At 51.3% G+C, this 22,430-nt stretch overlaps 7 protein-coding genes and 1 non-coding gene across 8 annotated transcripts; 3 read left to right on the forward strand and 5 right to left on the reverse strand.

The window, feature by feature from the left end:
* Positions 1-192: 192 nt before the first annotated feature.
* Positions 193-280, reverse strand: C8Q69DRAFT_t75. The gene has a single exon. It is a non-coding gene; the product is annotated as a tRNA-Ile (tRNA).
* A 721-nt stretch (positions 281-1,001) lies between these two features.
* Positions 1,002-2,058, reverse strand: C8Q69DRAFT_467047 (mago nashi domain-containing protein). The gene is made up of 7 exons (XM_028630602.1): positions 1,978-2,058; positions 1,888-1,925; positions 1,740-1,835; positions 1,623-1,686; positions 1,482-1,569; positions 1,288-1,413; positions 1,002-1,225 (listed from the first exon to the last, which is right to left on the reverse strand). Exons 1-7 carry the CDS (start codon positions 2,019-2,021, stop codon positions 1,211-1,213), a joined length of 471 nt encoding a protein of 156 aa, XP_028485348.1. The 5' UTR covers positions 2,022-2,058; the 3' UTR covers positions 1,002-1,210.
* Positions 2,059-2,397: 339 nt separating this feature from the next.
* C8Q69DRAFT_444603 (putative coatomer subunit beta) lies at positions 2,398-5,515 on the forward strand (the record flags this gene model as incomplete). The annotated part of the gene is made up of 5 exons (XM_028629010.1): positions 2,398-2,702; positions 2,773-3,193; positions 3,246-3,635; positions 3,685-5,293; positions 5,373-5,515. 5 exons carry the CDS (start codon positions 2,398-2,400, stop codon positions 5,513-5,515), a joined length of 2,868 nt encoding a protein of 955 aa, XP_028485349.1.
* Positions 5,516-7,013: 1,498 nt separating this feature from the next.
* On the forward strand, positions 7,014-9,041 carry C8Q69DRAFT_467067 (putative sphingosine kinase). The gene is made up of 2 exons (XM_028630603.1): positions 7,014-7,185; positions 7,292-9,041. The coding sequence occupies exon 2, from the start codon at positions 7,381-7,383 to the stop codon at positions 8,614-8,616; it is 1,236 nt and encodes a 411-aa protein (XP_028485350.1). The 5' UTR covers positions 7,014-7,185; positions 7,292-7,380; the 3' UTR covers positions 8,617-9,041.
* C8Q69DRAFT_264011 (putative ribosomal RNA processing protein) lies at positions 8,995-10,869 on the reverse strand. The gene is made up of 3 exons (XM_028626726.1): positions 10,410-10,869; positions 10,128-10,235; positions 8,995-10,049 (listed from the first exon to the last, which is right to left on the reverse strand). Exons 1-3 carry the CDS (start codon positions 10,456-10,458, stop codon positions 9,157-9,159), a joined length of 1,050 nt encoding a protein of 349 aa, XP_028485351.1. The 5' UTR covers positions 10,459-10,869; the 3' UTR covers positions 8,995-9,156.
* A 641-nt stretch (positions 10,870-11,510) lies between these two features.
* Positions 11,511-13,045, reverse strand: C8Q69DRAFT_263992 (ubiquitin domain protein). The gene is made up of 2 exons (XM_028626725.1): positions 11,896-13,045; positions 11,511-11,822 (listed from the first exon to the last, which is right to left on the reverse strand). Exons 1-2 carry the CDS (start codon positions 12,709-12,711, stop codon positions 11,688-11,690), a joined length of 951 nt encoding a protein of 316 aa, XP_028485352.1. The 5' UTR covers positions 12,712-13,045; the 3' UTR covers positions 11,511-11,687.
* A 1,640-nt stretch (positions 13,046-14,685) lies between these two features.
* On the reverse strand, positions 14,686-17,166 carry C8Q69DRAFT_263989 (hypothetical protein). The gene is made up of 2 exons (XM_028626724.1): positions 16,863-17,166; positions 14,686-16,806 (listed from the first exon to the last, which is right to left on the reverse strand). The coding sequence occupies exons 1-2, from the start codon at positions 17,066-17,068 to the stop codon at positions 14,826-14,828; spliced, it is 2,187 nt and encodes a 728-aa protein (XP_028485353.1). The 5' UTR covers positions 17,069-17,166; the 3' UTR covers positions 14,686-14,825.
* Positions 17,167-18,549: 1,383 nt separating this feature from the next.
* Positions 18,550-21,915, forward strand: C8Q69DRAFT_486653 (putative serine/threonine protein kinase Kin1; the record flags this gene model as incomplete). The annotated part of the gene is made up of 3 exons (XM_028631924.1): positions 18,550-19,137; positions 19,265-19,892; positions 19,955-21,915. The coding sequence occupies 3 exons, from the start codon at positions 18,550-18,552 to the stop codon at positions 21,913-21,915; spliced, it is 3,177 nt and encodes a 1,058-aa protein (XP_028485354.1).
* Positions 21,916-22,430: the final 515 nt, after the last annotated feature.

Here is a 22,430-nt window from a genome sequence, read left to right on the forward strand (position 1 = left end):
GCCCGGTGATACACTTACAGCAGAGACCAGCCTGCATCCGCAATTGGTGATGGCGCCGTGATGTTCCAGGCTTTAGACTCCACTTGGTTATGTGAACTACTCGAGGTTAATTCATCAATTAATTAATTGCTCCATCTGCCAAAAAAAAGAAAAAGAGGTTTCTCGCATCCCACCGATGAAGGAAAAAAGAGTTAGTCCTGGGGGGGATCGAACCCCCGACCTTGAAGATACTAATATGTACCTATAAGCTTCAGGCTCTAACCGACTGAGCTACAGGACTACATTTGTAAGCCTTGTTCCGCCAACACTGACTTGTTTCCAACCTGATTATTGATGCACGTTTTCCAGGGCATGAGATCGAAATTTGAACGGCACGATTCGACATCCAGTCTCTTTGTAAAACATTTAGCTGGGAATCGTTAGTCTCAGGCTCAATAAATATCAGAAGAGATAACATTATCTGTTGCGCAATTGGGGTATCTGGAAAGAGTGCCGCGAGTGTGTAAGTCTCAAGCAGTATCTAGCGACTTATCCTGGCGGAAGAAAAAATTATTTATATGGAGAAGAAGTGGAGTAACTTATAGGTTAACGGCACTCCCCGCAATGCCCCAATATACACCGTCCACCCAGATAGTAGCAGATGGCAAAGATAGGTATATACAGCAAGCAGAACACACCAGGTTGAATTGTTCAAGGAAGCGTTCGATACCATGGGATGCTAGTTGCCGGCAGGCTACCTGCTCTGTAGCAGGTAGTGACCGAGAAATATATATATACACGGAAGCCCCTTTGATAAAGCCATTGGGCCTCCCGGCTCCAACCGTTTCGTAGTCTCTATGTGGTGAAGAAGGCCCGAAAAGATGATCCTTAGCATATGCAAGTAAACTGTGACCGCCTAGGCCAAAGGCTAGTGTCAGACAACTGTAACCCGGGGGTACGAATATACCGGCTTGAATACTGTTCGATCGAAGGCGCTTCTACCAACTACCATGCAATGTACAGCAGAGACGCATCGCATTACTAGACCAAGGTGCACGTATTGATATGGAAAACCTAATTAGATGTTGCATTTAAGTCGTTACGTAGAAGTACAAGCTCTTCCCTTTTTTGTCATCAAAAGAATACTATTTCGCGAGACAAACTCCTGTACCAGTTCCCACCAAGGATCACTGATCCACGTTGATCCACCAGACATGCGGCGAGGTGACGTTTAGATAGGCTTGATCTGTGGTGCGAAGTGCCTGTTAGATAAGAGGTCCAGCGATTATCATGAGATGTCCCACCCACCTTAAAATGCAAGGAAATAAGAGAAAAGACAAGAGCCTTGAGGTCCTGTACGAGATAGTAGAAGACGCGCAGTCCCTCGGGGTCTGCAGACTCGGTCACGTCGACCAGAGAGCCGATTTTCGCGGTCTGTATCAGTGATCGTTTGTCAGCTCCGGTTACCTGCATCTGGGTCACCACGGTCCACGAAGGATTACCTCAAAGGAGATATGCTCATTTCCAAGTCTAATCTCCAGTTCCTGGCGGCCATCCTTGTTCTTCTGAGGCCATTTTGAGTCGTCTTCCCTGTCCGGTTCTTAGCACCACGTTGTATATGGGGCATTCCAATAAAAACGTACTTCATGATCTCACTATCCTTGATGATGCGCTTGATCTCCTGGATCAGGAGGGAACTGACACACACTGTCGTTTCCGTTAATACCACCACTCTTCGTGGCCCGGTGCTTGCAGCTTACTCTCTTTGCGGATGAGGGAGTCATTGCGGTAGTTCGAGTTGTTCGCATATCGGGCAGACGCACTGCGGCCGTCGCCGAGGGTACGGAAATCAAACTCTGGAACGACATGAGCATATATAAATACTAGCAGTGGTTGGGTTGCCCATACCTAGGAATTCATGTCCAAATCGCCCAGAGTGACCTGAGCTGCAGGACTGTCAGCAGCTGAGGAAACCTGGGCCACACGGGGGTTCCTTACTAGTAGCGCACATAGAAAGGCTCGTTCAGATCCGAGTTCGACATGGTGAGAAGCCTGAATAGACAACAAAGAGCCGCCTCGAGTCTGCTCACTTTGGCGGGGAAGATCATTCCCCGTGCCTGTCGCGTCCCGGCGGCTTAGTCATCCACACACTCCGACAGCTTGGGGCTCCGCCGCGCAAATGGACAAGTTGACCGTCCGGACTCTAAGTAGGTCGTTTACAAGCGCGCTGATGAACATACGGTAGTTGAGGGGTATTGGTACATTGTGACTGCCTCTACCGTGTGTCCCTGAGTTGAGGGGCCTTTAATTGGTAATTTCTACTGTCTCCCCATGAAACCATCACTCGATGCTGACCCCGACAACAATCAGCGCCTCCGTCACCCTTTACAGCGGCCGTCCTGTCAATAACTGCCCACCATGGCGTCGTTTCTGGATAACGCATACAGTTTGGTCCACATGGACAACACTGCAGACCAGCCCTCATTGCAGGAGCTGAAGACGCAGTTGGAAAAAGGCACCGATGAATCGAAACTCGAAACCATGCGGAAGGTTATCACCGTCATGCTCAATGGCGACCCGATGCCTCAGTTGCTCATGCACATTATCCGTTTCGTCATGCCCTCAAAGAGCAAGCCTCTGAAGAAGCTGCTATACTTCTACTATGAGATCTGTCCGAAACTTGATGCCAATGGCAGGTTGAAGCAGGAGATGATCTTGGTCTGGTAAGGCCGACCCTGACATCCGTCTCCCTCCCCCGCCGTGCGGACAACCACCCCTGACCTAGGACTGCAGTAACGGAATCCGGAACGACCTCCAACACCCCAACGAGTACGTTCGTGGCAACACTCTTCGATTCCTTTGCAAGCTTCGCGAGCCCGAACTCATCGAGCCTCTCCTGTCCTCTGCGCGCTCGTGTCTGGAACACCGCCACGCCTATGTGCGTAAGAATGCCGTCTGGGCTATCGCTTCCATTTACCAGCACTCGGAATCTTTGATCCCAGATGCCCCCGAATTGATTCAAACGTTCCTTGGCACGGAGACCGACCACACCTGCAAGCGCAATGCATTCGCGGCTCTCATGTCCATCAGCCACCAGGGTGCGCTCGAATATCTTAGCTCTACATTTGACAGCATCCCGAATACCGATGAATTGCTACAGCTAGTGGAACTCGAGTTCATCAGAAAGGATGCTGTCCAAAATTCTCAGAACAAGGTGGGATTGTCTGGAGGAAGATACAAAGTGACTGGAAGCTAATAAGGTGTAGGCGAGATATCTCCGCTTGATCTTCGACCTTCTTGAGGCGTCTGCGAGCACGGTTATCTACGAAGCTGCGACATCTTTGACTGCTCTTACGAGCAACCCCGTTGCTGTGAAGGCGGCTGCGTCGAAGTTGATCGAGCTTAGCATCAAGGAGGCAGACAACAACGTGAAGCTTATCGTTCTCGACAGAGTTGATCAACTAAGAATCAAGAATGAGGGTGTTCTAGATGATCTGACAATGGAGATTCTGCGTGTCCTTTCGAGCCCTGACATTGATGTTCGTCGAAAGGCTCTGGGAATCGCTCTGGAGATGGTTTCAAGCAAGAATGTCGAAGAGATTGTCATGCTTCTCAAGAAGGAACTTGCCAAGACTGTTGATGAACAATATGAGAAGGTAGGTCAGGCCAGTGTGTGGCAGAATCGGTGGCTGACGATAGTTTCAGAACTCTGAGTACCGTCAACTCTTGATCCAGTCCATCCACCAGTGCGCCATCAAGTTCTCCGAAATAGCTGCTAGCGTCGTTGATCTCCTCATGGATTTCATTGTCGATTTCAACAACAATTCTGCCGTGGACGTCATCTCCTTTGTCAAGGAGGTTGTCGAGAAATTCCCCAAGCTACGAGCATCAATCATTGAGCGCCTCGTTTCTACTCTCAGCGAAGTGCGCGCCGGAAAGGTATACCGTGGAGTCCTCTGGGTCATTGGAGAATATTCACTGGAGGCTACCGATATCCGGGAAGCGTGGAAGCGAATCCGTGCCTCTCTTGGAGAGATTCCAATTTTGGCCTCCGAACAGCGGCTGCTTGAGGAAGTTCCTGATGAAAGTGCAGCTTTGAAGGAACAGGTCAACGGTCACCCGAAGGCCGCTCCTACAGGCTCAAGGAAAGTTTTGGCCGACGGCACATATGCCACAGAGAGTGCTCTTACCAGCCAATCTGCAGCAGCAGCTAAGCTCGAAGCCGTGAAGGCTGCTCAGAAGCCACCGCTGAGACAGCTCATTCTCGATGGCGACTATTACCTGGCCACTGTTCTTTCATCTACGTTGACAAAGTTGGTGATGCGTCATTCCGAAGTCTCTGAAGATTCTGCTCGCACGAATGCTCTCCGCGCCGAGGCTATGCTCATCATGATCTCTATCATCCGTGTGGGACAATCTCAGTTTGTCAAGGCCCCTATCGATGAGGACTCTGTGGACCGCATCATGACTTGCGTTCGCTCTCTTGCCGAATTCACGGAGAGGAAGGAGCTTGAGACGACATTCCTGGAGGATACAAGGAAAGCATTCCGTGCTATGGTCCAGGTTGAGGAGAAGAAGCGGGCAGCAAAGGAGGCTGTTGAGAAGGCCAAGACTGCCGTTCAGGTTGACGACGCCATGCCGATCAGACAGCTGGCAAAGAAGAACGCCGGCGAGGGCACCGATGAGATCGAACTCGACCTTGCGAAGGCTACCGGTGGCGACTCCACTCTCGAGGATATCTCTTCTAAGCTGAGCAGAGTCGTACAGCTCACTGGTTTCTCCGATCCAGTGTATGCTGAGGCCTATGTCAAGGTCCACCAGTTTGATATCGTCCTGGATGTTCTGCTGGTCAACCAGACCACGGAGACTCTCCAGAACTTGTCTGTCGAATTCGCAACCCTTGGAGACCTCAAGGTCGTTGAGCGACCAACCACTCAGAATCTGGGACCGCGCGATTTCTTGAACGTGCAGGCTACGGTCAAGGTGTCTTCCACAGATACTGGTGTGATCTTCGGAAACGTCGTCTATGACGGACCCAGCTCCACCGAAACGCACGTTGTCATCCTGAACGATGTCCACGCAGACATCATGGACTACATCCAGCCGGCCTACTGCAGCGAGACCCAGTTCAGGACCATGTGGACTGAGTTTGAATGGGAGAACAAGGTCAACATCAACTCCAAGGCCAAGAGTCTCCGAGAGTTCCTCAAGCAGCTCATGGAGAGCACCAACATGGCGTGCCTGACTCCTGAAGCGTCGCTCAAGGGCGACTGCCAGTTCTTGAGTGCTAACTTATATGCCCGGAGCGTATTTGGTATGTTTACACCTATTACCCTTCGCTATCCCCTGTAATACCGTTCTCTTGGGGTTGAAAACTAACACTATCCCTACAGGCGAGGACGCGCTGGCGAACTTGAGTATTGAGAAGGAGGGTGAAGATGGCGCCATCACCGGATTTGTGCGGATACGGAGCCGTTCCCAGGGCCTGGCTTTGAGCCTGGGTTCCCTTAAGGGCCTCAAGGCCACTGCTGCGTGAATAATCTAGACACTCGATGCCCCCTTTTATAAGTTTCCCCTTCTTCTTGCTAGCGATTCTCCCAGTATATTTTGTTGCGTTGCACCGGATGAGAAAAGGCTTTCCTCTAATGGAATGTTGCATGTCTGTGGTATAGTCAATTATTTATTAGTCTAGGAATCAGAATGACTTACGCTTCCAGCCGCGCAATATCTCACCCTAGGGTTGGGGGGATGGCCATTCTGTTATGTTCTCCATCTGCGTGGAACGCTCGTTTACAGTCAGTTTCTGGGTTTTACATAAAGGCTACACATAGTACAAAGTTCACAATCTTCCAAGACTCTGTATAGTTAGCTGTCACTGCGCTTGCATGGTTGACTGCCAGCTGCTTCGATCTTAGTCTGAAAGACCAATGCTTTGACGCCGTGGAACTTCGTGGATAATCCCAATTCGCCATTTCTGCATCCTGCAAGGTATAACCAATAACATGCGCAACTTTCAGATTCTGGGATCGGATAAGGTTCCTTGAGATGTTCCTCTCTGTCGGGTCTTTATCATAAGGCTGATCCTGACCAGTATAGTTCTTGGCATGGGTTAGTTATCACGTATCACAATGTTATTATTATCAGAGTAATCTGCTCCGGAACAGCCAAGAAGCCAGACCTTGGTTCTCCACGAGGAGCCATAGGCTAGTTAGACGACTTGTAAGCCAGCAGCGCTCCTACTTTTATGCGGAGAGCTTGAAGCGGTCGTTCTAGTTTGCCGGTTTTGTTAGCTTATCGGATACTGCGGCTGCAGGAACCCAAGGATCCCCGCTAGTGAAGGCTTAGGAGGCGAGAACGAGCATATCACAATTGTTGCGTACCTGGAGAGGCTTGGAAGAAAAGAACAATCCCTCCCCGGGGGTTCCACTGGCCGACAGCAATGCTGATCCAGGGCGAGATAAGCCTGTAAGTATAGAGTAGAGTAATAAATAACCGTTGATACTGGTGTCTGTTGAAACTTGACAGTGATCATGGTAATCATCTCTATCTAACTAACCACATTCTCTCCCATGTTTCGGCCCGTCGCGGAAACCGCTGAGGATGAACCGGCCGCAGAGCAGGCGCATTCAAGCCGAACTCCGCCGTGGGATCTTCTATCGCGATGCTTTCTTCCTCCCATTTTATTATTAGACTATTAACTAATTCGTTGACTAGCATATCTGCTCGCGGCGGCCTGCTTTGCCAAATTGCCAAGTCCCTAGCTCTCCACCTGCGTGTAATACCATAAGTATTCTTTCACCGTCTCTGCCATTCTCTCTTCTCTTCTTCCTGCCTTTATTCCTCTCTCGTTCTGTACTCTAGAATGCCCCCAGCCTGCCGGTCATCACCACCATGACTATTGGCAGCCACAATGCCATCGTCAATCCGTTCGCGGATGGTGGCTCTTTTGCCTCCAGCGCGGATCCGTCGGAACCGCCATCGTGCAAGTCCGACGCTGTTTTGAGGGTGGGGAAACATGCAACCTTGACGCTGGGAACTGATGCTCTCACGGTTTTAGGTATGTCTGGAGCATGGTGTTGATTGATCCTCCTGCGGTGTTATTGTCATTTAAAGCGTGAGCTTGATATTTACCAATATTTATTGGAACAGATGAAGGAGACGCCAATAAGGCACGTCGCCGCTGTTGCGGTTTGCTATCTATACGTAGTAAAGATCCCCCTTCCATAATGGCTACCGGATTGCCCTTTCGGCCGTCGTACCGGGAGGATCGAGATCTGGTGTGGCAGTTTCTGACTAACGGCAACTTTCGCAGAACGCAAGACTAATCAGACCGTGCCTTACTATAATGTCCTGTCGGCGAACGTGTCGGAGAACGAGATCACCATCACGTATGCGGAACCCATGTCCAAAAGCCATGTCACTGTTGGCTATATCCACTACCCGATCGATCTGGAGCAGAAGTCGAAAGCGGACACTTGGGCGGAAAAGCTGTTACAGCTCTCCTATGGAGAGGCGAAGCCCAAGAAGAAGCTGAAGGTCTTGATAAACCCGTTTGGTGGTAAAGGAATGGCTCCGACGTATTATTCCCGCTATGCAGAACCTATCCTAGCTGCGGCGGGTTGCGATCTCGATGTGCAGACGACGACTCACCGCGGACACGCGACCGATATTGCAGAGAAGCTGGACATCAACGCGTACGATGCGGTCGTGGCATGCTCCGGCGATGGATTGCCCTACGAGATCTTCAACGGTCTGGCGAAGAAGCCCAACGCACGAGAAGCACTGGCGAAAGTTGCTGTGGGTATGATACCGTCTGGTTCCGGAAATGGAATGGCCATGAATCTCTATGGCTCTCCCAGCGTAAGCTTGGCCGCCCTGGCGATCGTGAAAGGAAAGCGGATGCCACTGGATCTGGCGTCTATAACTCAGGGCGACACACGAACACTTTCGTTCCTGTCGCAATCATTCGGAATCGTGGCAGAATGTGATCTAGGGACGGACAACATCAGATGGATGGGTCCGCATCGATTCACATATGGCTTTTTGGTGCGCTTGATGGGTAAAACCGTCTGGCCCTGCGACGTGGCCGTCAAGGTGGAGGTTGGTGACAAACAAGCCATCAAGGATCATTACCGCGCGGAAGTACACAAGGAACCGCGGCTACTCACCGATACGGAGGTTGAAGAGCTGCCGGAAGGCCTCCCTCCTCTTCGATACGGGACCGTGAACGACGAGATTCCCGATGACTGGGAGCGCCTACCAGGAGAGACGATGGGGAACTTCTATGCGGGCAATATGGCTTGGATGTCTTCTGATGCCAACTTCTTCCCCGCTGCCCTCCCGAATGATGGCCTATTGGATTTGGTTACCATTGACGGAACCATTCCTCGCCTCAAGTCCCTCTCTATGCTGCTGGCAGTTGAAGACGGTAGTATTTTTGATATTCCCGAGGCACATTTCCGCAAGGTGTCTGCCTACCGGCTGGTCCCTAAGCAGACCGAAGGATACATCAGTATCGACGGAGAGAGAGTGCCCTTTGCCCCGATCCAGGTCGAAGTTCACAAAGGGCTAGGGACCGTGCTCTCGGTTTCAGGCAAGGCCTACGAAGCGAAGGGCCCTCCGGGGACACAGACGTAAGAATAGGCAGGATCCCGAGCGTGAAAGATGTCTCATGTGTTTATGTTCGCGTTATCATGATACCCAGGAAAACGGAATTCAGAAGATGGAATGGCTTGGTTAAGAGGCCTAGCCTTCACCTGTGGGGTTGACTGTAGCATTGTTTCTATCGATACTTTTGTATACTATCCGACGTATAACTAATGTCTTTGGACTCCCTCCCATACCACTCAGAGGGGGCAGCATTCGTGTGACAGAGTATTAATAATGCTAATTTCTGCAGCCTTGGGTCTGCTAATACATGTATAATGTGCTGTCTTCAAGGATTACTACAATCATAGGGGGTCAACGAGTATTATCGATGTAAGGTGTCGAAATACACTGAGTCGGACGGAAAGTTTTGCGTGGCCGTGGAATTTTATCAATTTCTCGTATGCAAAGAATTACTAGTATTTTTTTCATTGTTCAGCGGGACATTCTGCAGTGAACATCCTTAAAAAGAAAGAAAGATCCCACGATAATTTTATCAAACATACAAGGTATCGATTCAATTCAAGAGATTCAATCATCGCCCAAACCACCCCACTCCTCTTCACTATCCTCCTCCTCATCCTCATCATCCGAACCCTTCTTCCTCTCAATCACACCCCACTCCACCAACCGATCATCCTCAAGCACCTCTCCAGCGCGCTCGCGGACCGTCTTCGTCGGACTTTCCGCCTTCAATTTCCGCATCGGCCGCAAGATCAACTCCATGGGGATATCACCTTTTAGTCTCTTCGTAGGACCATCTGTGTTGTTGTTGCTGCTGTCGACATCGAGGTCTTCGACTTCGACGACTTTCTCGAGCTCGTCGAGCCAGATGTCGAGGATGTGGTATCGCAGACCGTCAGGGCCATGAGGCATCGTCACGTCAGAGTCGGTGTTGATGGATGTGGAAGTTGGTTCGTTCGGGTCGAAGTTGAGAGGGTGAAGGGGTCCTTCTTCGATGATGGAGATGTAGGATTCGAGATCTGTCCATTGGGAGTCGAGATTGGTGGATTCTTCTCCTTCTTCTTCTTCCTCGTGGGTTGGTGTTCCATTCGCATCAGTCTTTGTTGTTGTGCGCTTCTTCTTCTTTTTATTTTTCTCCGTCGTCATGCTGACCTCGTCGCGCTTTCTCTTCTTATCCTTTTCTCCATTGGCACTCTTCTTGTCGTTGTTTTGTTTGGTGCTGGACTTATTATTATTATTCTTGATAAAGACCTCAAATGCCACGCCCACATAGCATCGAATCAGATAGAGGTATTTATCAAGTCGTAGGCGGTCGATCTTATGAAAGTCCCGACCGATAGTGATCCAGAAAGCGCGTAGGAAGCGATGCAGTGTGCTGTGAGGGAGGCTGGGGACGATAGAGTAGGAAAGAGAGCGGGCGAGAGATTGTTGTGTTAGGGGACGGTCGGAGTGGTAGAAGCCTGGGGTGAATGCGTTAGTTGAGTTTATTCTTTTCTATCTGCGTGTGTGTCTCTCTTGAGTAGGGGGGGAAGACATACAGAAAAACAGGCCCTTCCAAACTTTCAGCAAATCCACGAGTGATAGACCCGTCTTCATTTTCAGGAACATTGTTAGCGACTCGAGGGCCTTGTCTCTTGTGCGGCGGTCTGCGAAAGAGGGTTATTAGTAACGATATTCTTGAAGAGTGATGATAAAACTGTAAAGGATAGAAAAAAGAGCAACGATTCTTTTTTTTAGAGACTCGTATGAACTGAACTGAATGGAATTCTCGTTCGGAGTCGATATTAAGATAAGTAGAGAGAGTCCCAAATTTAACTCACCACTTGACGCCAATTCCCTCACAAAGGGAGTTTTCTGAATATCCGTCATGGCGACGTATCTGCTTTTCTTTCCTCCTTCTAATCTATTACCCTCCCCAGAAAGGAAGAAAAAGAGGAAATCGTTGCTTCGTAGCTCCGCGATAGTCAAATCAATCGAATGCGGTCTTTGGTCTGAAAATGAATGCGAGACCTACTTAGCTCCGATGGAAGACAAGAGGAAAGGAAAAAAGAGGAATATAAGAGAGAGAAAAGGAAATATCTCTTCAAATGTAATTTTTCCAGATTATCGCACGTCGGCAATTCTATGGACTTTTCTATAAAGATTTCGAGATCCCAGAACTTTTTTTTCCGCGCAGCGCTTCGGAGAGTTGGGTGTTTGTGCTGTTTGCTCAGCGCTAAACTTATCTTAATCGGGTCGGGCCCCGCGGGGAGGATGATCTATAGCCGAACTGAGCGATTATCATCAATGAAGGAATGGTGAACCCGACCAAGATCGTAATAATAAAAGCAGTGACCTGAAGGTTCAGAATTATCACATTCGACAACAGATTATGCTGACATAGCCCTACATACAAGACCATCCCGAGGTCCAGTAACTATGGGGCTTCATTTGTCTTAGCGCATCAGATTTTAAACCCACGAGATCCTAAGACGACAATTTCCACGAAGATTATATAGATGTCCATGGTAGAAATGTCAATAAAGATTATCGGTTTCCATCCAGAATGTATGCGATAGTTAACGATGATTCGAATTGTGGCCATTCATAACATCAGCCAAACACACCATCGGCCCCGGAGAGAACAGGCGTATTAAGCGTATACGCTGGGAAGAACATGCAGAAGACAGCAACATCATAGTAACCGACCAGTTAAACAACAGGGTATTGTGCAGAAATAGGAAATAAGCATCGGAAAGCGTCATGTTCAAACTCGAAGTAAAGTTCGACCATCCCTGGCAAGTAGAACGAGACAAGATGCCCGATGACACTGGATGAGGTTGCTTCCAGGGAAGTGATAGGTATCGTAGCCCACGATAATGGCAGCGAAAATACCAGAGATGACCCGAACGAGAGCTCAGAAGTTTCGTTGACTGCACGACATAGATCACCAGCAAAAAACATTAGAGGGGAGAATATGGGGAGGATAACATTTCCAGAACAGTTCTTCGAATAGGTCGTTATATCGCGCACGTCCGACTTTGGTTCCGGGATGATAACTTGCGTAATGTCCATGAGATGAAGGTAGGGTTGATAATCAGTCCATAGATTTGGCACTGTCATGATATCGAGCGTCGTGTCACCACTAAAGCGTTCACAATATGGCCGTTCTTCCACCCTTGATCGGTGAGACTCTCGTGCTCGTTGAGTATTCTTCCCAGGTATGCGAGTCGAACTCGCTGTCTGCCGGAAATCTGTAATATATCATTATACTTTAGCATACACTACTCTCTGCAAGGGACTCGAGAACACGGCAAAAAAACATACCCCGGCCTCTCCCTGCACCTTGCGGGCCAGTAGTCCGACGCTTTGCGTCTTCCCAATGGAGATAGTAAGATCAGGTCCTTCCCTATCACTTAGTCGCGCTTTGACCTTGATGAGATCGCGTTCGCTCGTTTTGCCCTTCTCCTCCCTGCGCCGCTCAATATCATCCGGGATCAGTTCATCTTCTGATGCCTCGTCTGCTCCGAGCTTTCCATCGGAAATCGCATCATTGTCGATTCCATCGGCAGGGCTGTCGACGATGTTGTCCGGGTCGCTGACAATGCACTGAGGCAAGCGGTACAGTGCGCCTGTTTCGTCATAACAGCCTTCACATAAGTCTCCCGTGGGTACCGTGATTCCAGCAGCATCGATGATACTCTGTGCTGTCGCAAAGTCGCCGTCGCGCATCAACGCTGTAGCGCTCGCCAGCGCTGCCCACACCTCTTGCCGGCCGGTCACTCTCGTCTCGAAGAACTCCTGTCGTTCCCGCGCCAACTGTGCATGCGACCATGTGCGTCGCTTACTCCGCCAGGTATGCGGGCGGATTGGCTGATTGTAATGCTCGCTCAGCGGTACCGCTCCTCGACGACGGACTGTCGTGGTCGTGGTAGCGGCGCCGGTCGTACGGTGTCGACCAGCAGCTTCTGAGACGATCGCATCGGTGATAGGGTTTACTGTGGGAGACGAGGAATCTCCATGAGGATGCTCTTCCGTTACCTCAGCGGAATAAGGTATCGCGCCATCGTCACGCGAGAACAAGGAGAAGCAGCAACCCTGGGTACATACCAAGTTAGTTATCGTAGATATGAAGCGCTGCATTCACCACACTGCTGCAGAGACGGCATACGACCCCCCGGAATTTGGTTGAATAAAATATATATATAGAGCGCAGAGACTGGAACGCTGTCTGCTCATCGCATTGAACCGGTGGGGAAGCCCAAATGAATGTCCGTGACCGCTTGGGTAACACAGCGATCCATTCTCACGAGCGAGGGGCGTGCTTCCCCGACCGACGGACGAGAAAGACGGAAGCGCATTCCAGCTCCAATAGATATTTAATGATAATGAGCTTACTTACCATTTTGCATCCTGTTCGAGACCAACTGCCCCGGTGTCAGGCACCTCGATGTCCCGCAACGTGGACAGAGGAGCTGCGGGAGTTGAAAAGAAAGCTGGAGAAGACGAAGGATATGTGGATCGAATGATCGGTGCTAAGCGTCCATGTACGCGGCACAGGAAGCAGTGGCTGCAGTGCACACTATCTAGTCTAACGGGGTGGAGAGGAGATGGATCCAGTCAGTGAGTGTATTGGAAGTTGTCTTGCGATCAGTGCGACCTCTCTTTCTTAGTTCTTACAGTAGAGGGATCGTCGGGGCCAGCACGGGCAGTCGGTGAGTAGAGTAGAGTAGAGTAGAAGAGACGAGGGAAAAGAAAAAGAAGAAGAAGAAGAAGAAGAAGAAGCAGAACATCCCAAGGTGGATGGGCTGATGGTCTCTCCGTTTCACATAGATAGGTATGAACTGCTTGCTAGTCCATTATTATTATCCTCTTCGATCCCGAAAAAGCCGTCCAGGAACTCCTTCCAGGCAGTTCGTCCTCAGGCCGGGATGCCGGTGAGACCCGTTCGGCGCCAAAACGTCAGAACAGAGTCAGAAAAAGCTTGATAGAGTCGGAAACCCACTTTGTCCACGACAGCGTGATGTGTTTTTTTCTTATCGTCTGTGATTTCTGTCCGTTTCCACCAAGGAAGATATCATCAACAAGGCCAATATCTCTATCCGGGATCAACTCGATGCTGTCCCTTGGATCACAGTCTAACTAGTTATTCTCGCCCTCCAGTGGCTTCCAGTACATCTTCCAACTAAGGAAGCTGTCTTTGTCCCTTCTCCACTCGACCCATTGACTGTACTAAGATAACTAAATTCAGTAAGAGTATAGTTACTTACAGTGTTACTACTTAACTTACCTAGGTAAGTCAACTACCGCGACCTACCTACAATCGCCTATCCAAACCTGTACGACAACGCTCTGGGAAAGATCCAGCCTGCGAGAGTTATTATTACAGTATTACTATTTCCTGTCCATACACACAAATGTCCACCTTGAATGCATTATTAGGAGATAGATAGGTCGAGAACAACACCCCCTTGTCAATTTGTCATTCTTCTCCCTTTTACCCCTCCCTTAGTGATCAAGTATTACTAGAGGGCAGCGATCTGAGCGGGAGGTCTAGAGTAGACTGGCTCGATAGTACCTAGTCGGTAAGTACTAAGTAGAGACCGTTAGCGAAACGCCTTCATCTTGTGATTATTGCAAGGAGGAGATCTATTGATTCCCCTCCCCCGCCTTCGATCCGGCAGATCATCCTGGGCGATAGGAGCCGAGAGCCAGATCGCGGTCTCTGCAAGGAGTTGTTCGAGGTTATTTGTGCCACGTTTAATAGAGAACGGGCTACGTGAAATTTGAATACTAGATAAATCGGTAGAAAATAATACATAATGATAGGATTAATATCGATATGTTTTGTTTTCCTATCTTGGTATTTCGATCGAGCCATCCTATAGACCTCAACTGAACTGAACTGAATTGAATTGAACCGCGTGGGACACCGGTCTACTACTCTATGGAAGTCTCGACAACCGTATCTCGTCATAAAGAATTATAACGGGTCTCTCAGTGATAATCACCCCTGTCCATGCCCTAAAACATATAATAGCTCTCGACATAATATGATCTCAGTCATTGCTGACATCGTCATGGTCGACTAATTTGTCGCATGCGGAATAGACCGGCATGGTAAAAGTGGGTAACATGTATTACCATAGTTTATTCTAGACCATTGCATGGACTTTTGTGGGTTGGGTTTAATGATATTCAAGATCTTGGGAATCATATCTTGATTTAAATCTATACACTGATCTGACACGATGAACTCATTCTTCCTCATCTTCGTCGTCGCTGCCAAAGATCGCTTTGAAGACAGCTTCGCCAGGTCGTTCGGCTTCCAGAGCGTCGTTGCGCTCGGGCTCGACGATAACCGGCTGGCGCGGCGGTGCTTGCGTGGACAGCTCTGCCTCAGACACGAGGCGGTTGCCACCGCCAGCTTCTAGCATGAGCTGGTTCATCACGTCTTTGGAAACCAGTTCTTTGGTGCCTGTAGGCGCTTGGTATCCTGCTGACTGGAAGCGACCACCAGCGGAGACGTCTCGTTCTCCGGGGAACTCGCCCGGATCGACCTGTACATGGGCTGGCGGCTTCACGTTGAACCTCTTGCAGAGCAGACGAGATGGATAGAACGATAGCGTGCTTCGCGTCATCGGCCCAAACATGCCAATCTTCGCGGCTGCTTCCGCAGGGTCCTCCGGCTTGGCTGCTGGCCTGCTGAGTAACGAATCTGCATCGGATGCCCCAGTCGAATCCGATGTGCCTCTGGGGTCGGAGCGGGCCGACGTGAATCTTGATGCCATCAACCCTGACACGGGCTTGAATACTTCTGCTGCCCGCGAGAACTCTCGAAGCTCGGTAGCCCAGTCATCAATCGTTACACCGGGAGTCCGGTCCGGAAGACTGTCGCGCAGACCGGCGCGCAGCTCGAGAAACGCTCGATAGCGCGCCCTCTTTGCTTCATCTTCAGAGTAGGGCATCCAACCGCCGACGGCCCGGTTGAGAGCCTGCGCGGCGACCTCCTTGTCCAACTTCGGAACCAGATCCCAGAGGTCCTTCCGCCTCTGTGCCTCAGAAGGCTCAAATCCCTTGGGTGCCTTCTCTCCAAGGGCAGGTGGTAGATCGGTTTTCCCTGTCAATTTTACAATCCGCTCTCGAGCCTCAGGCGTCATCCAGTCGAAGATGGACTTGCCAGGTAGCTGAGCTTCGCCCAGTATTGCGGCTCTCGAAGTGGGGTCCAATGTAGATGCTTTGGCGGCTTCTGCGGTCGAAACGTAGTCGGTTGTAGCTGTTTTTGCAAAGGGTGCTTTGGAGGATTTCCAATCTTTAGGAATCTCAGGGGGGGCGTATTTCTTCTCATGTGAGAGAGACAGACTGGACATTGCCTGAGCCAGGAGGAATCCCTCAAGAGGGAGACGGCCGTCGTGGCATTTTCGAAAACCGGACGCTTTCTTCGCAGTGGTCGCTTTTTTGGAGATGAAGACGGGCTTCGTGCTGACAAGGGGATTCGCGGACGTTATGGCAGGCTTGCTGTCAGCCTTCAAACCTTTCTTCTTTTTCTTATCCCCCCCAATAGTCCTGTTATAGGAGATCTGCGGGCCCATCGAGTAAGGATCATCTTCATCAGAACCCGTATCATTCAAGACTCCCACGCCAAATCCGCCCCGCCTGGGCTCTTTCTTCTTCTCCTTTGACCTTCCGTTGAGGGCTAGACGTCGAGCATGAAATGGATCGTCTTCGTCCGATTCATCCGCAGCATCGTGGGACTTCAACAACCCTGAGTCTAAGCGAGGCCCTCCCTCGAAACCTAGGCCTTTATGGTCCGTCTTTGTGACGAAAGCAACCATGGGCGGGTTGTCCGGCGCAAAGTAATGGAATTCCTGCTCCGTCTCTGGGCCGCCGTCCTCGTCTCCCAGGTTGGCTTTCCGGCGTACTCTTGGTCCGATCCCCTGGCCCTCTCTCCAGCCCATCTTCTTCAGCAACTTGACGCCCATCGTTTCTCCCGTCGTCTTGAGGATGTCCATGAGACCGCCCCGGCGGGTGGGGTCCAGTTCCGTCGATCCAAAACCTGCGAAGCCCTCCGCGGTCTGCAGCTGTCTCGATTCCTCCAGTTCCCGGAGATCCTCCTCATCCATAAAATCCTCGGGCCGCTGCTGGATGTGCTGCTTGGAGTCCTTGGCGCGGTTCTGCCGCGAGGAGACGAAGGTGGCAGGCGTCCATCCCTCCTTGGAGCCTACCGTGTTGAAATACCTAGACGGTCCACATTTAGTCTGCTGTCCCGAGCCCTCTGTGAATCGTGAGCTCACCCGGCGCTGAAACCACCGGTGAAGGCGCCATGGAGACGTTTCCTTCCCCGGTCATCCGTCACTTCCTGCTTCCATACGGGCACGTAGGATCCATCGTCGCGCACGTCGGGGTCGAGCGGCGGCAGTGGGGTGCCGTAGAATGCGTAGGGAGATTGCTTTGCCTGGAGATCTGCCTCAAAGGCCGCTCGAGATCTCTTGGTTGCCATGATGGCACATGACCGAAGGCGTCGCGGGTTCGATATGCGGAATTTCGGTTCCCTAAGTCTGTATTTGGAAAACCACTCTCGATCGACGGTCACAGTGACCTTTTTGTTTCTGCTGCTCAGAACCAGCAGTTGACAGCAGGTGTATCTTCCGGGCACGGTAGGTGGTCTGGTTTCGTTGACGCGATTGGAACGCTCGAATGCACGGGAGAAGGCCCGCTCCGTCACGTCAGGCGGAGGCAATCCCCAGATCTCTGGAGCTGTCGGTAATCAGGAGGGATCTGGGGCAGCGATCGAGAAGAGCAGTCAGTTCGGGGCTAAGGTGGTCAACTGGCACTGTCAGGGGAGTTGGCCGGTTGAGATGCTGACGTCGGAGCGGACCAAGAGAGTCCAAGAGAGTCCAAGAGGAGAGAAATGCACCGCCACGGGGCCGGCTCATGTGGCAACGCACCTGGATGTTTCGTTTCTGTCTTTGGTTTCTTTCTTGAGTATCTAGTTAGTTAATTAATTAGTTAATTAGTTATTAGTGATTAGTTCCCATTGCTCAGAGTAGTAGTAGAGTCGAGTCAAGTATTATTATTATTTTATTTCCCCAGGGCAGCTGATCCATTGTCCAGCCCAATCTGGGACGGTTGAGAACAGATAAAAGGCTGGCATACTCTACTCTTCTACTGTCTAACTAATAATCAATTATCTGATTGATCGATGCTCCTGTTCTTTTCTTTTTTCTTTGTGTTTTGGCTTCTTTGCTGAATCCTGTTTTGTTTCTCCGCTAGAGTTACTCTCTCGCTTCCTGGACCCTGGTTGACGATTGCTTTTCTTCCCCAGCCTCAGCAACGCTCCCAAGGAATCCAATTAATTAAATCTCCATTCGTAATTATTTATTCCCTCCCCTTAGCGCCTCCAGGAACCCGCCCCAGACCCCGTTGTCCCTCGCTGGATCGACAAGCTGCGAGGAGTTCCGCAGTTCTGCGGTGGGTAATAATTTATAATTACGGCAAACGGGCCTGTTTGCGGCCTCCGTTCAGTTAACTGATTAGTTACTAGTATACTGTGAGCACTGCCACCAGCCATCTCCATCTCCATCTCCATCTTCATCTCCATCTCCAGCCATCTTCTCCCTCCGGCCAACCTTCGGGCCATTCTCTCATTGCAGGCCATCTGTTCACCAGAGGGAGTCTCCTGCTAGACTACTGCTGCTGCTGCTGCTGCTGCTGCTGCTGACAGGCCCTCATTCACAGCATCTCCCAGCATCGCCAGCAGTTCGCAGCCGCCGTCTGCTAACTAATAATAACTTAACTCCCTCGGCCAGCAAGCCTCTCTCCCTCCTTCTTCCCCGCCGTCGCGCCCGACCGGTCGTTGTCCATCGTCCCTCCTGGCTCTCTCTCGAGCCCCGATCGATCCCCCAAGCGCCATAGCTCAACCAACGGCGTGATCCAAAGCTCAACGTCTCCGCTGGGACAACAACGCCGTGCTTGATCGTGATGTCCACGGCTGCATCCTCTCCGTCGCCGGCGGTCGTTCGCAGCCACTCCACGTCTTCCCGCTCCCACTCGCATCATCACCATCCTCCACCCTCCTCGGATCTTCCCCACCGCACTCGAAGCGTGGCTACCAGGCCGCCGCCATCCTACACCACTTCACATCACCATCGCTCGAACTCGCGGTCGGGTTCCTATGACCGTCGCTCCGCCGCGGACCCTGCGGCTCTCGACAACGTAGCTCGTCGGGATTTCGAGACCTCCAACGTTGCTCGTCCTCCGTCGTCCCGCCGTGATCCTTCCAGGGACCGCTCCCAAGAGCGGCCTCCGAGTGTCTACCGGAACGGATCTCATCACAGAAACTCCTCTCGACAGAGCTATCCGCGCAAAAGTGTCGACATGGCTGCGGCTGGCCCCGTAGCAACTGAGGCTGCGATGCCATCCGCTCCTCCAGTCCCCGCCAATGCCACCCAGCCGAGGCGTCGAACGACCATTACGACCCCCACGGGCCACTGGGCTCTGGGAAAGACTATCGGGGCTGGAAGCATGGGGAAGGTCAAAATCGCAAAGAACATGGAGACCGGAGAGCAGGTGAGTTGTGGAACTCTTTTTCTTTTCTTTTCTTTTTCTTCTTTTTTCTCTCTCTCTCTCTCGACCAGGGTGATGATGCTCTTTCCTATTGATCCCGGGGACTAACGATGCGACGCGCAAACGATAGGTGGCCATTAAGATTGTTCCCAGACAGGCGGCAGAAGAACATCGCAGCGGCCGTGATACAGAAAGGTCGGATCGGTCCAAGGAAATTCGCACCGCGAGAGAAGCGGCCATTGTGAGCCTGGTCAACCATCCATACATCTGCGGAATGCGCGACGTGGTGCGAACGACGTATCACTGGTACATGTTGTTCGAATATGTCAACGGGGGCCAGATGTTGGACTATATCATCTCCCATGGAAAGCTAAAGGAGAAGCAAGCGCGCAAATTCGCCCGTCAGATTGCGAGCGCCCTGGACTACTGTCACCGGAACAGTATCGTGCACCGTGATCTTAAGATCGAGAACATCCTGATCAGCAAGACTGGCGACATCAAGATCATCGACTTCGGTCTCAGCAACCTGTTTTCCCCAAAAGGCCATCTGAAGACGTTTTGCGGTAGTCTGTACTTCGCAGCCCCGGAGCTGCTCCAGGCCAGGCAATATACTGGACCGGAGGTGGATGTCTGGAGTTTCGGTATTGTTCTGTATGTCTTGGTCTGCGGCAAGGTCCCATTCGACGACCAGAGTATGCCGCAGCTACACGCGAAGATCAAGAAGGGTGTGGTGGAATACCCGCAGGGGCTCACAACGGGTTCGTCATCCATTTTTTTCTTTTACTCCTAGTCTAGATGGACTATCGCTAATGCAGTGTAGAGTGCCGCCATATCATTTCACGCATGCTGGTTACTGATCCCAAGCAACGAGCGAGTTTGGCCGAGATCATGAACCATCCCTGGATGACCAAGGGCTACAGTGGCCCTCCAGAGAACTATCTGCCCTACCGCGAGCCGCTCTCGCTGCCCCTAGATCCCGAGGTCATCGAGAAGATGACAGGCTTCGAATTCGGTTCGCCAGAGTACATCACCGCCCAGCTAACCAAGGTCATCGAATCCGAGGAGTACCAACATGCCGTCAAGACCAATCTCCGAGAACAGGCGACTGCGAACCCTACAAATGAGAAGAAGAGAGGCATGTTCGATTTTTACAAGCGTCGGAACTCCGCCAGCAGGGATACTCTCTCTACGCCTTCCGTTGAAGCTGTACAGCTGGGAAACGATCCCCTCAACGCTTATAGCCCATTGATATCGGTCTATTATCTGGCCAAAGAGAAGCTGGAAAAGGAACGGGCAGAATCCAACCCTGGCGCTTCTAGCCTTACCCACGGTGCTAGTGAACCAATTATGAGAATGCCTGACCTAGCGGCGCCAGAAGCCGCACACACAAACCAATATGAGATCCCTGGTGAAAAGGACACGGGCAGGCGGGCTCGCCCTCGTGCTAGGACCCACGGAGATAGCGAACTCGAAGAAAGTGTCAACAAGATGCGCATCGACAACGCTGTGCCGCCATCTCCTGCCATTGTGACGCCCCAGCCAGAGACCCCCGTCAGGAAAGAGAGCACGGCAGCGGGTATCTTGAGGCGCCTAAGCACAAGGCGTGTCAAGGGCAGTCGCGATCTTGACAAAGAGAAGATTAGTGCTCCGCATGGAGCGACCCTGAATGTTCAGGCTCCCGCGGATCTGGCCTCTCCGCCTAACAGAGGTTTCAGTGTCAGAAGAACCAGGCGAGCGGAACCGTCCCCGACTACCATACATAACGCCGGTAGTCAACCGCAGCATCAAGATCTCCTTAGGACGGCAGCATCTGGGGATCCAGCTTCGCGCTCCAGCAAGTTCCTCGAAAGATCCGCCAGTGTTAACTCAGCAGATTACCGACCCCGTCGGGGTACGCGCAGAGCGCCTCCGGACCCTATCAACACATCTGCGAACGAACCTCCTCTTACCAGTGGCTCTGATCATTCTAGTGTAAACGGTCAGAAAGCTAAGCCCAGCGACCAGCGGCCCCCCCAGGAGCCGAGAACCCGCACGCACACTGGCAGAACGAAGTCACTCGGTCATGCCAGACGCGAAAGTATACAGGCCAGGCGAGCTAGGCGTGAAGAGGCTCGGGAAGCTAACGTCCCTGAGGAGACCGATGCCGAGCTTTCTGGGGCAGGTAATGCCCTAGAGAGCGCGAATGACGGCGAAGACCTGTCTAAGCCCGTGTTTCTGAAGGGTCTGTTTAGCGTGTCTACGACTAGCAGCAAGCCACTATCCTTCATCCGTGCGGATATCATCCGAGTGCTCAAGCAGCTTGGAGTGGAGTATGTCGAGATCAAAGGAGGGTTCAGTTGCCGTCATGCCCCCAGCATTGACCTGGAGCGTGTTGTGGACACTGGACCTCCAAGCCCGGATCGACAAGGCCAGGTCTCCAGCAACCGCCGTCGCATCAGTTTCGGTGGACTGCGCAGCTACGAAGAAGAGCCACGGCGATCCATCAGGACTCCACGCAGATCGCATGGAGCACCGGATGAAAGCTTTGTGAGTAACTCTGATGGGTCTGATGACGACGTCGCGCCTCGAGACCACAACGTCGTTGTGGGTGAGCGCGTTGTCGGCGAGACTACAACACGAGTGACGAGCGATACTGGAGAGAACTTGATTCTTCGATTCGAGATCCTTATCGTTAAGGTTCCCCTGTTCTCGCTGCATGGCATCCAGTTCAAGAAGGTATCAGGTGGCATGTGGCAGTACAGAGAAATGGCCAAGAGAATCTTGGATGGACTCAGACTCTAAGCTACTTCGTCTGCGGATACTGTGTGGTTACGCAAAGAAGCGCTCTTATGAGACCTGATTCTCCACCCGCCTTTCCCTCTTGATCTCGATCAGATTCGATCCACGCAGCTCTCTAATCCTGCAAAATTTTCTTTTTTATGGTCTCTTGTCGTGTACATTAAACCGACCGAGCAAGCGTTGCGGATATTGGTCATGTCTACATTCCCGTCAGTATTGACTAGTCCTGGGTGTTTACGATCTGCATTTCCTTTTTTACGATAGCCTTTTGTCTCTTCTCATTTTCGAAGCCCCTGCGGTCGCTTCCTTGCGGACCAAGCATACATACACACATACATACACTGTCTTAATTCTTTCGAAGTGCAACCCGCTTCTGAAAATATTCATCCAACCCCTTACTCTATTCCAGCCGAAATCGTTGTGTTGCTCCATGACCTTTTTTTTCGGTTACTTCGGTTGTTTCTATCCTCACTTGAGCGAGTAGTTAGCAATTCTTGCTCGTCTTTTCAAAAGGCAGT

This window comes from Paecilomyces variotii (assembly GCF_004022145.1).
Source record: "Paecilomyces variotii strain CBS 101075 chromosome Unknown C8Q69scaffold_5, whole genome shotgun sequence".
Classification (NCBI taxonomy): Eukaryota; Fungi; Ascomycota; class Eurotiomycetes; order Eurotiales; family Thermoascaceae; genus Paecilomyces; species Paecilomyces variotii.

Coding starts and splice junctions, on each gene's coding strand:
- C8Q69DRAFT_264011 (XM_028626726.1), bottom strand. CDS start 10,458: ATGACGGATATTCAGAAAACTCCCTTTGTGAGGGAATTGGCGTCAAGT. Junction 10,236..10,409: donor GAGGGAATTGGCGTCAAGTG/GTGAGTTAAATT, acceptor CCTCTTTCGCAG/ACCGCCGCACAAGAGACAAG. Junction 10,050..10,127: donor TTGGAAGGGCCTGTTTTTCT/GTATGTCTTCCC, acceptor CATTCACCCCAG/GCTTCTACCACTCCGACCGT.
- C8Q69DRAFT_467047 (XM_028630602.1), bottom strand. CDS start 2,021: ATGTCGAACTCGGATCTGAACGAGCCTTTCTATGTGCGCTACTA. Junction 1,687..1,739: donor CTCCCTCATCCGCAAAGAGA/GTAAGCTGCAAG, acceptor CGGAAACGACAG/TGTGTGTCAGTTCCCTCCTG. Junction 1,414..1,481: donor ATGAGCATATCTCCTTTGAG/GTAATCCTTCGT, acceptor TCACTGATACAG/ACCGCGAAAATCGGCTCTCT.
- C8Q69DRAFT_263992 (XM_028626725.1), bottom strand. CDS start 12,711: ATGCAGCGCTTCATATCTACGATAACTAACTTGGTATGTACCCAGGGT. Junction 11,823..11,895: donor AGGTGCAGGGAGAGGCCGGG/GTATGTTTTTTT, acceptor GATATATTACAG/ATTTCCGGCAGACAGCGAGT.
- C8Q69DRAFT_263989 (XM_028626724.1), bottom strand. CDS start 17,068: ATGGCAACCAAGAGATCTCGAGCGGCCTTTGAGGCAGATCTCCAGGCA. Junction 16,807..16,862: donor ACCGGTGGTTTCAGCGCCGG/GTGAGCTCACGA, acceptor TGGACCGTCTAG/GTATTTCAACACGGTAGGCT.
- C8Q69DRAFT_467067 (XM_028630603.1), top strand. CDS start 7,381: ATGTCCAAAAGCCATGTCACTGTTGGCTATATCCACTACCCGATCGAT.